At 35.6% G+C, this 15256-nt stretch overlaps 2 protein-coding genes across 2 annotated transcripts in view; one reads left to right on the forward strand and one right to left on the reverse strand.

Annotated features, from left to right (window-relative positions):
- LOC126375874 (bicaudal D-related protein homolog) overlaps nucleotides 1–15256 on the forward strand; it is a 151896-nt gene that overhangs the window by 14039 nt on the left and 122601 nt on the right. The window lies entirely within an intron of this gene.
- Nucleotides 6566–10023, reverse strand: LOC126375887 (uncharacterized). The gene is made up of 2 exons (XM_050022970.1): nucleotides 9295–10023; nucleotides 6566–8686 (listed from the first exon to the last, which is right to left on the reverse strand). The coding sequence occupies exon 2, from the start codon at nucleotides 8665–8667 to the stop codon at nucleotides 7198–7200; it is 1470 nt and encodes a 489-aa protein (XP_049878927.1). The 5' UTR covers nucleotides 8668–8686; nucleotides 9295–10023; the 3' UTR covers nucleotides 6566–7197.

Genomic DNA, 15256 nt, shown 5'->3' on the forward strand with positions numbered 1-15256 from the left:
ATGTCACCTGCATCTAAGTACAGTCATGAGCAGTATAATGTACCCACTTTAGGACTCTGTCGCACTAACATATTTGACATTTAGTGAGACTTACAGTTCAATTTGTCAAAAAAGTTAATGTGACATGGTACCAAAGTGTATACATACTCGTATTAATGCTCGTGACCGTACATTGCGGAATTGCAATAAAGTTATTATCGAGTAAAATTAGCATCACTTTTGAAGGGCATTTACTAGTGAAACGAACCAGTCACTTTTACTTTTCAAGTCCCGTTATTGCTATGTTTTAAGTGAAACGATACTTTTTATTATAACGGTACCTGAAATATTACATCGACGTTGCTCAATTGATCCGTTCTCCAAAAAAAATACTTTTTAAAATCGTATGAGCATCCATCTCAGGCTTTACATCTTTATCAGATGATTCAAACAGCGTTTCTGTGGCAGCTTTTAAAATGAGCATACTCTGTATTAAAATCTACCGTTTGTATTACAAGATTAGAATATATATTTTTCGTAACAGGAGTCAAGAGAAACCACATTATTTTGAATTTGTATGTGACACAGATTATTTTATTATTTATTTATTTATTAAATCTTAATACTAAAAATACAATTTGTCAAGAGAAACCACATTATTTTGAATTTGTATGTGACGCAGATTATTTTATTATTTATTTATTTATTAAATCTTAATACTAAAAATACAATTTGTCAAGAGAAACCACATTATTTTGAATTTGTATGTGACGCAGATTATTTTATTATTTATTTATTTATTAAATCTTAATACTAAAAATACAATTTGTCAAGAGAAACCACATTATTTTGAATTTGTATGTGACGTCATAGAAAAACGTGACAAAATCTCGGACGTATTACTAAGTTTTCTTTGATTAAAATTCATAAAGTATAACTTAATTATAGTATAACTATTTACATCTTAAAAACAAAATAATATATAATATGTCAAATAATAACAATAACAATAAAAATAAAAAACAAAACAGAAAATAGGTGCTAAGTAGGCACCTATTTTCTGTTTTGTTTTTTTATTTATTAGACATTGTAGCAGGGACCCCTGCTTGGTCAAACAGCCCTCTTCTTTATTTATTAGTACCTCAGAATTTGACACATCACAAAAATCACTTTGTGATCCCCAGTTTGGTTAGGACATTACAGGCATCAGCCTGACAGGTGATCACACCTGATTGTCCGATAGTAAGATGATCCGTGCTTCGGAATGCACGTTAAGCCATTTGTTCCGGTTACTACTTACGTAAGTAAGTAATCATTATATGAGACATGTCAGGGGCCTTTGGCGGCTCAATACCTTTACACTAGGGTTGACACTAGGGTTAAACTTTGACACTAGCGTTGATGAGGTTTGGGTTTTCTTATCGTGTGTTCATAACCCACACGATAAGAAGAAGATTTGATAATTTGAATTGAACCTGGTACTCGAGCAAATTACGGTCATGAACATGAATTTTGTCTGCTTTTAAAGTAGCGAGAATCTTGTTGCGAAATCCCGTTATAATATGAGTCATTGCGAGTGAGAACAAAGAATAGAACACGTTTACTGGGTGGTGGTTTATGGTGTCAGATTATCATGGTATTAATATGAACATGTATGGTTAGTAAGCTTAGTTGTAGAAGTAAAGGTCAAAGAACTCGTGTCCTTAGAATGTGAAGGGTTAGATAGAATAGCTTAGATGACTGTGTCATACATGAATTATAAAATGCTAATCTAGAAATATAGGTTCTAAGATGATCAAAAATCAATCTCAAATCACTTATAAATTAGGTCAAAGACACACTGCCTCACTACCAAACACTCGTAACTAAGGACGTCAAGTAAAAAAAAAAGTTTTTTATATACTTAGGATCATAAAAGAAGCTTATTGAAAAAAAAAAACGGAAATTGATAATTGAAATTACGTGGTTTCTACAATTTGTGCCTGGTTAATTGCAATGGGCTCGCAGCTTAACATAGCTAACGAGGAGTGGTGGTGTACCTAATACTATACACCTCTGCCTATCCCTTCGGGGATATAAGCGTGATGCTATATTCTAAATGCATATAGACATGAATATCCAAAAATATAATCCACTTAAAACCCGTTAAGTCATCTTTTAATATCAAATTCAGACCACCTCTCGACTCCCGCGCACTTGAACTTTTAATACCATAAACGTGCGCGCAGGAACTTCACATCAAGGGCTATAACCGATATAATTGCGGACCGGTAAAATACCGGTTTTAACGCGGCTTTAACTACATCTATATATGTACCTACATGTGTTCATGACCATCTGTATATTGTAGCAACCAACGGATATTAATCGATGATTATCAAAAATATGTGACGCTCAGGTGACAGATAAGTATCTGATAGCATATCCAGAACTTAATTGGCAGATAGTAGTGCTGTCTGACAGATAGCTTCCCAAATTCCCAAACCTAAAATACACCGTCATACGCCCTTTTGAAATTTGTCTTTTTGAGAATCTGTCCTTATGAGAAGAAAGGCGATCTTTTTGTTTTTTCGTGTATTTCATTATCGGCTCATTAACGTCCCTACTGCTGGGGCACGGGCCTTCCCTATGGATGGATAGGGAGATTGGGCCTTAAACCATCACGCGGGCCCAGTGCGGATTGATGGTTATTAACGACTGCTAATGCAGCCGGGACCAACGGCTTAACGATGTCTTCCGAAGCACGGAGGAGCTCGAGATGAAAACTTTTTTTTTATGGTCACCCATCCTAGACCGGCCTTTGCGAAAGTTGCTTAACTTCAACAATCGCAGACCAAGCGTGTTAACCGCTGGGCCACCGAGAATTTTCGTGTATTTACCGTATAATAGTAATATCACATTATACCACGATAGAAGAGAAGAGACATTATACCAAACTCAAAATTCAATTGGGTCGTGTACTAGGTTCAAATTAAATTACGAAATTCTGATTTCTAAATAAAGACAGATCTAAAACTAACGAAAAACCTTATCTTTTTTTCTATTTAACTTATATATGAATTTTAATCACGAAAAACTTAATAATAAGTCCGGTATTTTATCACGTTTTTCTATAACGTCATAAACTGCCTATATACGTCCCACTGCTGGGCACAGGCCTCCCCTCAATCAACCGGAGGGGGCTAAAGTTTAGTCTATAACGTCATTGTGTGCTTTTTCATACAAATTCCATAGTAATTTCGTGTTTTGACGTTTAGTAAAAAAGTAACTAATTTGACTAGCTGGAAACTAGCCTATTTTGTTTTGTACACCAAAATTTAGATTTTGGAATCTTACCCACGAGAAAGAATTCAAATGACCCTAAACATGCTGTGGAATTATTTAATTCGTAGGGCATTACTAGTGATGTGCTTTCCCTGGAATGTTTCCATTTTAAGAATGTTAACATTTCCAATACTAAAAATGCGCAAAAGTAATGTAAAAACAGCTTCATTACCTAGCCTTAACTGGCCTCATGGTCCAGTGGTTGAGCGACTTACGATCCGGAGACCCCGGGTCCGAATCCCGGTGGGGACAAATCACAAAAATCACTTGTGATCCCTAGTTTGGTTAGGAAATTACAGACTGATCACCTGATTGTCCAAAAGTAAGATGATCCGTGCGGAAGGCACGTTAAGCCGTTGGTCCCGGTTACTATTTACTGATGTGAGTAATCGTTACATGAGCCCTGTCAGGGGCCTTTGGCGAATCAATCATAACCTGACAGGGTTGATGAGGCTGGTATTTCACCTCACAACCCACACGATAAGAAGAAGACCTAGCCTTTAGGGACTAAAGTTTAGGCGAATGCAATCAGAGTACAAGAAAGAACAATTTGAAAAGAAAAACAGGCAGTGTCCTTACTAGTAAAGAGTTTTTACAACACGAACATTGCCTCTTTGGGAACATTCACGATTCACGGCACATCATTGGGCAAAGCCGAACATAATTGTGGGCCTTAGAAAACTGGTTTGGAGAATTGACCGAGGCTTTTCGCCCGCCATACCTAGTGTTGGGACCAAGGAGGTAGCGATCAAGCGAATAACTATTTTTAAGTAGATTTTTAACAATATTTTTTTCTCTTTTTTAGTTGCTTGAAAATGAATTTTGATTTGTTTCATATGTTTTTGCTTTTATGTGTATTTTCGCAAAGGCCGGTCATAGGATGGGTGACCACAAAAAAAAGTTTTCATCTCGAGCTCCTCCGTGCTTCGGAAGGCACGTTAAGCCGTTGGTCCCGGCTGCATTAGCAGTCGTTAATAACCATTAATCCGCACTGGGCCCGCGTGGTGGTTTAAGGCCCGATCTCCCTATCCATCCATAGGGAAGGCCCGTGCTCCAGCAGTGGGGACGTTAATGGGCTGATGATGATGACTAATTTGCCACTTACTTGGTTGCATAACGCGAACTTAACAAAAAACATGTGCAAGATAAGCATTTACTGGCTGTTGCTGTTGTAAGTAAATGATTACAAAATCATTGCTTATTGAAAAGTCACTTTGTTATTTGTAAGGCTAATTTATTATGCTTGTCAGCAAGCCAAGTGTGCTTTAAAATTAAATAAATATGCTTCTGTTACAATACAATACAATAAATACTTCATTGTAAGTGTTGGTAAGATTGGAAACTATTGTATACTACTTATTGTACTTATTGAATGTACTGTCACTACCAGCGTTTTATGCCAGCTATGAAGGTTACCCGTAACATACATAAGTTCATAGTGTTGGGCTCATGATCCGGAGGTCCCTATATACCCTATATAGGGTTTAAAAATAGACTTGTGAAATAAATATTGACATTTGTAACATGTAATTTACAAGTGTAGTGTTGTTAAACACATTCATTCATTCATTTATTTATTTGCATCATGTACATTATAAAAAGGTCTTAAAGTTAATAATTTAAAAAAAAAGTTAATAATAGTATTAGTACATAACCCTAATAGGGCATCGTAAATTGACATCGTAATTGTATAAATATTTGTAACAAAAAAAAAGAGAGAAATGTCATTAAACTAGCATGCACAATTAATTATTTATAGCATTGTTAATATAAATCATGTCAAGTAAAAACAATAATTTTAATTATAATAATAAATAAGAAGGTGAAGGTTACACAATCTTGTAATAATGAATTTTTCACAAGAAATAATCTTGTAATACAGAGCTTGTAAGTTTTGAGAAAAGGCACGGTGGTCGATAGCAATGTAAAATATTTATTATACTTATATATCAATGACAAATCTGTTATTGTGAGCAATGGGGTCGTTTTTTTGGATAAACAAATAACCTTACATATTACCTTTCTACTCTAGTAGTAGACACTCAATAAAGTAGAACATTTTTTTGTCAAGAATAACTTATTCATTCATTCTTATTTTTAGATTAGTTTTTCGCCCGCTACTCCGCTAGCGCAAACTTTGGTTATCAAATGTAGCTTAAAGCAATCAGGATTATCAGGAATAACGTAGCTCTCTACTGGTGAAAGAATTTTCAAAATTGGTTCAGTAGTTCCAAATATTACTTCCTACAAACAAACACCTTCCTTACTTGGTTGACATACCAAGCACCAACAAGCGCTTCGCTTCATCTTTCATAATGCTCACAGCCAAGGAATGGAATGGGCTGCCGGCGTCGGTGTTTCCTGAATCTTATAAGCTGGGGTCCTTTAAATCACGGGTGAATAGGCATTTTCTGGGTAAGCTCGTTCCACCGTCGATCTCTTCTCCTCGTGGATGAATGAAGTCAAGAGCAAACCCATCTTAAAAAAAAACTCACAAACATAAAAAAGTCTTGACAGACAGAGCCAGTCAACAAAGTGATCCTACAAGGGTTCCGTTTTTCTATTATTAACATAATATAATATAGGAAGACCGCGTAAAGGATGGTGTGACAACCTCAATGCTTATCGGAAGGATTGGCCGGAGATTGCGCAAAGTCGAGAGGAGTGGAAAAATCAAGGGGTGGCCTTTGCCCAGCAGTGGGATCGTATAGGCTAAATAAGATAAGATAAGACTAATTACCTATTGCGTGTCAGAATATGACCGAATGTGCTGAGTCATAATATTTACTACCTATTTACTACCACATTTAATACAATAAAATTTCATTTCATTACCTTTTTGAGGTTCGGAACCCTAAAAACGTGGTGTTATGTAAAGTTTAATTACTACACTAGAGGTATCCTCTTAAGACCTCGGTCCAGACACAATAATTACACAATGGGGTTTGGATTTGAAAACGACATCCGGTCTTACGACTGTATAGTATGCACACCCACTCTTCGCCAGCTAAGTGTACCAAAGACCCATGATATAGGGCCCAAACCTATTGCCTTTAGCCGGGCATACATCCTCGAAAGCACGTGATATAATTTTTACAACATATATTCTTTATTGCACACACTACAACAAAAAGATTACACATACACCAGGAATATCACAGCATAATTGGCAGCCTTATTGCTCCGCGGAAATTTCTTCCAGGCGACCGGTGGTTGGAAGTAGTTAACACCAGCAGGAATACCTAATACCATGTTTACCATGAGATGTGTTATTAGCAATGATCGGAATAGGTAGTGCAATTTAGGGTCAACGACCTCAAACATTATATTAGTGTGGATACGCCCGGCGGGATTGCGGGATTGCGGGATTTCGGATATTTTCTATCTATACTGGTATTATAAAAGAAAACAATTATTTTATAAGTATTATATTTTAAATGTTTATCATTTCTAAAGTGAAAAGTATGGAAGAAATAAAAAACATTGGTCCTTTAAATATTTTTTTATTATTGTAAAACGTGTAAGCATTCAGTTACGAATAAAAGTGTTCATACAATGTAGACAACAAGTTAAAATAATCATTTGTTAATTAACAACATAATCAGAGAAATACCATTAGAAAACATAGCATCACGCTTGTAACCCCGAAGGGGTAGGCAGAAGTATAAAATACCCACTCCTCGCCAGCTATGTTTGAGTCGCATATAGGGGGCGAGCCTATTGCCATTTATCGGGCACCAAATTATGAGCACATGATAATCATAATGAAATTTAACATTGTTGATTAATATTTAATTTAACCTTTGCATTAAATAAAAACAGTAATTATCGTAATTTATTTCAATTCGACAGAAAACGAACGAACGAACGATTGAATTAAAAAGTTTGTTTCCTTCAATCGTCATCTTCATTTTCACTATCAATTTCTTCAACATTTGAAATAGCATTTTCGTTTTCTGTGGAATTGAAATAAATTACGATAATCTTTTCCATATTTGCCAACTTTAATCTATTTCTTTTAACATTTAATATCCATTTATATGTCGAAAACGTCCGTTCAACTTCTACTGATGTCAGCGGGGCAAATTTCCAAATTAAAATATCGTCAGTTGCTGAACCGCTTGCGATTTGTTCTGAAAACGTCCTGATAATATCAATATCCGGATTGCGAGATATGACTGCTTCTAATTTATTTTGTATAGGTGAACTCATACTCCAATTTACTACTGACCTTACTTCATCAAATATTTGAAATGATTCGACTATGGATCTATCGCGTTTTTGTAAATTTGTCAACGCTATTTGTATTATTTTAAAATTTTCGTCGATGAAATTTAAATCATTTCGAATATTGTCTTTATTAATAATATTTTTCGCATTTTTTATTGAGACTGCTTCTGAACTTCTCAAACATGTCAAAATATGTTTAATTTCGTCAAAATATTTCACATAATAAGAGGCTGCTGCAAGCCAAGTGCCCCACCGTGTTATTATTGGTTGAGGTGGCAACGGTAAATTGGGATACATGTCTTTTAACAATTTTACTCTACTGGGAGACTTCAAAAAAATTTTCTTTCCGTTGGCAATCAGTGTGTCTACATCCGGATATTCAGAACGTATTTTTTCTGCTACCCGATGGAGAGCATGAGCTAAACAAGTGACATGCTTCATGTTCGGAAAATGTTGTTTTAAAACTCGCCCCGCTGTCAACATGTACGCAACACTGTCTGTACATAACAAAAGAACACTTTCCACTTTATCTTCATAGGAGTCACCCCACAGATTTTTCAAACAATCAATGACAAACTGAGAAATTGTTTTTCCATTAATATTTTCTAATACTTTACAAGCTATTAGGTAAACTTTTTTTGATGCTGTAGAGTTCAAAGGTTTGACCAAAAAGTGCACTACATATCTTCCTAAGAAATCAGTAGTTTCATCCAATGAAATCCATATTTTTTCGTCCACAATCTCGCTGTGTATTGTAGCAAGCTTCTTTGCATAAATTTCGTCCAAATATTTTTTTCTGAGTATTGATTCACTGGGCAGCTTTTTTCGATTAGAACAAGCGCAGCACATGTATTTTTGAAAAAAGTTTTTAAAAGATGGGTTTTCAACTTGTGCCCACGGAATATTACAGAGAATAAGGAACTCTATAAAATCAAATAAAAAATCATTTGGAGACATCGACAGTGTTCCCTTATGCACAACTCCCTCAACATGTCTCTTGATGGTGCTCTTTCGACATCCGATGTTAGTCTCACATTTCGTACAGTAAATTGTATGATTTGTGGACTCGTACATCAGTTCAGGATAGGATTCAATCCAGCGTTGAACAGTCTCTTCCTTTGCTCGCCAACTCATGTTGTCTGAGCTGAGTAATCTGAAAAGAAAAAAATCGTTTAGACTATTATGTAAACATGAAGTACATGTTTATAAAAAGTTAGTCCTGTTGTATAAATAGCCATATTGTATTTATAGTCAATACTAGATAACATTACCGTTCCCGCGATATTCCGAGACTTCCGAGGCACCATAAAGTTTGCATCGAACTGTTTGTACTTTTAAAAGTAAATTACGATGGCCTCTTAATTTTTCGTAGACTATAATATATATTTATCATTCAAAATATCTTTAAAAAAGCAACCTAACTATGAGCCAAATATTATTCAAATCCTATTAGCTTTTTTCTTTGTGGAGAGACCTTTAAGCATTTTAATATCCTAATCTTATTTAAAACTTTACAAGTCTTCATAGCTAAGTATTTTAAAAAAGGGCTCGGGATCAAACCTTGTTGCCTTTTATATTTTTAATACTCTTAAGTACTATTTTGAAACAATAGAGACAAATCAAGAGAACTTAAATATGATTCAAGTATAAAACCAATATCAACGAAGTAACATTGATAGACTAAAACTATTTCTAATTGTAATTTTCTAGGTTACAATCAAACAAAACCTTACACATTTAAATATGAATGTTAGTACTTACCGATTTTCACCCAAAAATGGTCCTTTTCATAAACAAATCCAATTCAGTCACGCAAAAATCAGAAGTCCGGTATACAAGAGCCAAATCATCACAAATGCAGAGGTTCGTCAGTCCATAAAACAAGCCAAGATGTCGTCAAGATAATCAAATAAGTAACTCGAACTCACAACGTATGCACTCAATGAACCGAAGAACAGGAGTGAACAAACACCGCCGTATCACCTCATCATCCCTTTTGCAAAAAAGAGACAGAAATATGGGATTTATTGTCTCTTTCTCCCATTTACACTTTATGTTAGTACTCTTATTAGTCGTTGCCTTTGTTAAGCAAAAACAATAATAAGTACAGAAGTTTCACTCTTTTATTGTTTAGCGCATGCCGCCGCCACTTGAAAGGCAAATGCCGCCAACAAAAAAAAAGTAGAACACTGCATTCATTTCAAATTGGCATCTTATCGCTAATCGTACAAGAGTGCAATTTGCGTGCCTTTGTATTCGTACAATACATTTTCTAAGAATTTTAGTTGAGTTTGAAATAAGGAAAAATATGGCGGTCAATTAAGTTAAGTCGCGTTAAATTGCATAATAATTTAATGTAATATAACATTTTTAAACCCTAATAATCTTTATTGTGACCAGCTCGTATCGAAATAGTAATCCCGCGCGGTTGGCATGTCCATGTTAAGATTTCGTCACGCAATCCCGCCAAATTGCACTACCTATTCCGATCACTGGTTATTAGACACTTATAAATGTTTTTCATGCTATTTATAGTCTTATTTTTTTTTGTTTCATTTTTTTTCACTCTATGTTTATTTTTGTTGTATTATTTTTTATATTGCTTTCTCGTCATACAGCGCATTGGGCCATACTGTAATGTTGTATGTAAGTACCGTAATAAATAAATAAAGCCGTCAATAAAGTGATTATAGAGGCTAGATAAACTCTGTCACTATCTTTCACAGCTATTCATAACCCTGTGAATCTAATAACCATATACCTCTAGCCAGTAGTTGTATAACGGCTGTTTTATTTCTATTTTACGACCAATAAAGCTTTATCACCGACGTAGGTCCACATCTGCGACTGACGATCTAAGCGACTTGACATAGAATAAGGAATAATACAGTAATACTACATATAGAACAGCAACTCTCCGCCCCCCACCAGCGGCTGAGCTAGGTTTACCTCACCCCTCCTCGGTCTTACTTTAGTCTTCAATCGTATGAGCGTCAGACGTCACACACAGATGCGCGTGTACGGTAACGTCAATGTGTAGTATTTGTTTGTGAGAGCTTTTTATATGGAATCTTGGCTTGGCTTAGTTCCTCATGAGTTTATAACTTTATTGTGTTAAGTACTAGTTTACGGCCTGCGACTTTGTCCGCGTGGAGTTCGGTTATCACGCTCGGCACTTTTTCCATTCCCTTTTCATCACTTTCGGGGATGTTTTTCGGAACAAAACTATCTTATGTTCTTCCCCAGGTCTCAAACTATCTCATTACCAAATTTTATTTAAATCGGTTCTGCGGTTTAGACGTGAAAAGATAAGACAGACAGAGTATTTATAATATTAGTTTGGATTGTTGACATAGTTAATAGTTAGGGGCCAGTCACTACTGTTATAAATACGCAAACTTATGTCTTCAACCGATATTGAGAATTGTATAGCTTTCTTTTCTTTTAAAAAAACTCCTGCTTCCTCTTGTGATTAAATCATCATCATTAATTTAAGAGCCACGCTTCGACAAGAATGGAATATACACCGATAAGAGCGTGCCTTTTATGATTATTATGTCTCAATAATATAATTAACTGTGTACCTACTATTAAATTTCTAACCGAGAAAGGTAGAGTGCAGCTAAGTAATGAAACAAAACTCGCTTAGCGGTTTACAACTATCGTAGATCACAAATGCAAACATACATACCTACATATACATATACTGCAACTACATCGTAATCCTTCCTTTTGGGTTTGGCATTGCAGTAATGGGATTAAAAAAAGTTATTCATTGATTTGTGAATAAGTAATTTTCTTTCGTTACTTACCAACCATGCACAGACCGGATTTTGACTTCCTATTTCAAATCTTTATTTTATTCTGAATTAAAAACTACAATACTTAATAACTACTTAGGTAGTGTTAAAACATCAATTATTTATGCTACAAGTCGTTACCAATCAAAACAACATTGATATCCGGAAGATTAATTAAAATAGCATAAATATGTGCCGCGCAGTGTGCGTGGCTGTAAAAAACTTCGAGACCCAGTTTTGGAGGTCGATTCGCGCCTCGAAGCATTAAAACCGAGAAATGTGGGTTACACACTTTGTGTGGTACACAATACTTACCTACGATTTTGCTTTCTATCGATCATATCACACCACGCTGCTTAATACGGTACGGCTATTTAAAAGAGACGACCTGATGAGTCATGTTACAAAAATATGTGTCTTCTACTATAAAACAATTTTCAAAGAAAGCATTCTTACTCATTTAAGCAAATTCCATTATCCACATTAACATATTTACCTAATTATACAAAAGATACAAAAGGACCGTTATTATTTATTGAAATACCTATCCTAGAATTGATCCCTGGAGAACTCTTAATACAAAAAAATGACAAATCAGTAATCATAATTCAATTTCTAAGCCAGTAGTCACATATTTTGCAATATTTTTTAGCATAACATAAATTATATAGTTATGGCACTATTCATAGTCGCTAACTTCTTTAATAACCTTCGGAATTACCACGCTCAACCTTATCGAACGCTTCCTTAAAATCTATTTGTTAGCTTGCCTGGTCATGCAACTAACAAAGTGAAACTGTTGTTGTGCTCAATATAAAACAAACTGACAGAGTGTGATTCATACCTACTTGTACTAATTGCTAATTCGTATTGTGCAAAAATAAAATGATGTAACCTAAATTTTCGAGTTTTTTGTAGTTGCTTTGGTTTAGTTTGTTGTAGTCTGTTTTTTTCGTGTAATTACTCTCTCTTATTGACGTACGTTGGTACTATAGCAACCTATTTACATCTACTGCTTAGTACAACCGAGGCACGAAGCACATTCCATCACGCGGTTCTCGATTGCGGGGTCCTAGAAAAAATCCAAATCCGAAGGTTCATTACCTAATTTAACCCAGATGGAAATCAAATCCGGGACCTTTAGATTGATTGTCTTTACATTCTTGTACCTAGTCAAAATTATTTAATTAAGTACCATTTTCGACAGTTTCTTAAGCAGTAGTTTCTTAAACAGCAATCTCATAATCTTCAGATTACAAAGTTACCACCTTCAGCCGCACAATGAAGTGAGAGTGCTAAACATTGAGGTTACGACCTTGCACGGGTCCGGCGCGGGCGCAGCGATAATGATAGACATTTTATTTTTTTTGCACTTCTGTCGGATTGTCTGAATTCTAGTTCACGAAGATCTGTACTTTGATTCATTTACATTAGAGGTTTAATAAGAAGGCAGTCTCTTCTTTAAAAACTGGACTTGTCAAATCTTTAGGTTACTTATTGCAGATAAGGAGGTTGGGAGTGTCTGGGGGTAAAGAAAAGACAGAATCCAATCAGTTGTTTATAAACTGCGGTAACATAATATATAAAGTAAGTATAAAAAAACAAAACACATATTAAGTATATAATATAAAAGATTAGTGATAATTTTAAATTTGAAAATATGGGCTTGCGCATACAAAACAGACCAAGAGGAAAGTTAGTTACAGGATTGTTTAATTTTAGTCGCTTACGTGGTCGGTTTTATGGCACGAACGTAGGCACGAACCAAAGGAGTTTTTTGGATGGGTGTTCGGTACCTTAACACGGGGTATATCGTAAAAACCCACATAGGGATCCTTTCTTACATAATTAACAGAATGACAATATCATGATGGGTCAATCACCTATCACCATTCGGTTCAATTATTATTACCTTAGGACTTTGTGTCTTCATGACGGCAAGGTGTCTTCTGATAACTTGTGGTTCTACCAATCCTATTATGAATCAGAGGCGTATGATTATGTGTGTTTTTAGTTCACGAGCAACTGAATTGTACTAGTTTAATGTTGATTAGGTTTATAATGATAAATGACGTGGATGATGGTAATGATGCAGAGGTTTCGATAACGGTAGTTGCGATTCAGGCAACATTAAAGGCAGATTGAATTTCCCGTTAATCTTGAGAAGCTAGTTCTTTGGTATTTTCTTACGATGTGTCTCGATTATGCAGCATTGGACATGTTGTTATTTTTATTTTCCTTTTATATCTCCTATTATTGTCGTATGAAAACTTTTCTCCTCTTTTCTATACATCTCGATATATTTACAAGTTATAATACCAAATTATTATTTTTTGACTCTCTCGGATGATGTTTTTCACTTCTAGTGATCACTATTCTGCCAAATATTCCATACAAAAATATAATTCTTACCGAATGATGCCTTGGGTGGTATTAATAAACTAATCTCAGCTTCGAGACTGCCCTCAAGATCATGTCAATGTGACAGTTCTTATATAAAAACAGAGACTTGAGCATGATCTTGAGAGCAGTCTCAGCTGAGATTCGTTTATCAATACCACCCCTAATGCGTTAGTGCGAGCAAGATAGACAAACTGCTTCCTAAAGTGAGTCGCATCAGAGGGGGTGAGGTAAATCTAGCTCGACGCCGATGCGAATTCGTGCGGGGCGGGGGGGGGGGAGTGTCCGTTCTATATGTTAGTATTATTCTTTATCCTACGGTCGAGGTCTGTAACCTGACTACGTGTCTGAGAGTGCCCAGCTGGTCTCAAAATAGCCATATAAGTAAATATTAAATCGTCTTATTGATTTATCTTCAATCCACCTCTAACATTTCATTTGCCGCGACTAGTAATTTATTTACAAAGGGCGACGCAATGTCGAGGTCGCCACAAGGGTGGGTCGCGTCAAGGGAAGGTTGTGTGGAAATAGCCTGTAGCGCTTGTAACTTGTATGTGGTTACGATAATCCGCAAACACGTGGTTAGTTTAGCTATCTATATAGCATTTAAACTTACACATAATGCGTTCCGCTGCAACCAATCGCTTGCTGACTCCCCCGGGTGAGAGCCCTTAGTACTTCTCATTTGTCCGGCAAAGTAAAAAGTAGTAATAATAGCTTTTCAAATTTAAATACTTCATCATCCCTTTAGCATTATCCCGTTTTTCACAGGGTCCGCTTACATAACCTGACGATTTGACCAAACATGAATTGGAAAACAAATTCGACAATCATTGGTTTAGGCCTGTGCTAGATTCGAACCTGCGACTTCATAGTAAGAGGCAAGCGTTCTACCAACTCCAAAACAAAATCAACTTAAGTACTCCTAATTTTAAAAAAAATAAAATTACAAAAATAAGTAGAAATGTCTACAATCGGGATTGCAGAGCCCTTATAAGGGCCTGTAGGTTCTCAAATGACTATCGGACCTAAAGCTTTATTACTTACAAAGTTTTTGTGGAATATTTTTCCTTGTATGCATGATAAGTACAAACCACGCTTCGTTTTTAAGGACAAAGTAAAGTGACGTTCTTGACTTCTAACTGAAGTTAAATAGACGAGCATTGACAGTGAGGTCGTGTGAGGTCGCGGAGGTCTTGGGCAAACTGTTTTTTTTTCTCGATAGAGATCTTTAAAAAGTAATGAACTTTTTATTATTATCATTATAAGGCTACATTTAGCACAATGCCAACGTATATTATCTAATAACTACAACCCTTATTGTACGGCTCACCAGCTATCACGATGGTCAGAAGAAAAAGCTCGGTGAGGTGTGGGTACCTACTTGGTTCATCTTGCGATGGATGACCAGACCTCTTATTAACCCCATCGGGATATAGTTGTGAGCTTGTGTTAAAAACCTTATTATATGTTGGTTGATTTATCAGTTACAAATTTTCTAGGACATCTATGTAGATGTCCAC

Source organism: Pectinophora gossypiella, chromosome 20 (assembly GCF_024362695.1).
Source record: "Pectinophora gossypiella chromosome 20, ilPecGoss1.1, whole genome shotgun sequence".
Classification (NCBI taxonomy): Eukaryota; Metazoa; Arthropoda; class Insecta; order Lepidoptera; family Gelechiidae; genus Pectinophora; species Pectinophora gossypiella.

Coding starts and splice junctions, on each gene's coding strand:
- LOC126375887 (XM_050022970.1), bottom strand. CDS start 8,667: ATGAGTTGGCGAGCAAAGGAAGAGACTGTTCAACGCTGGATTGAATCC.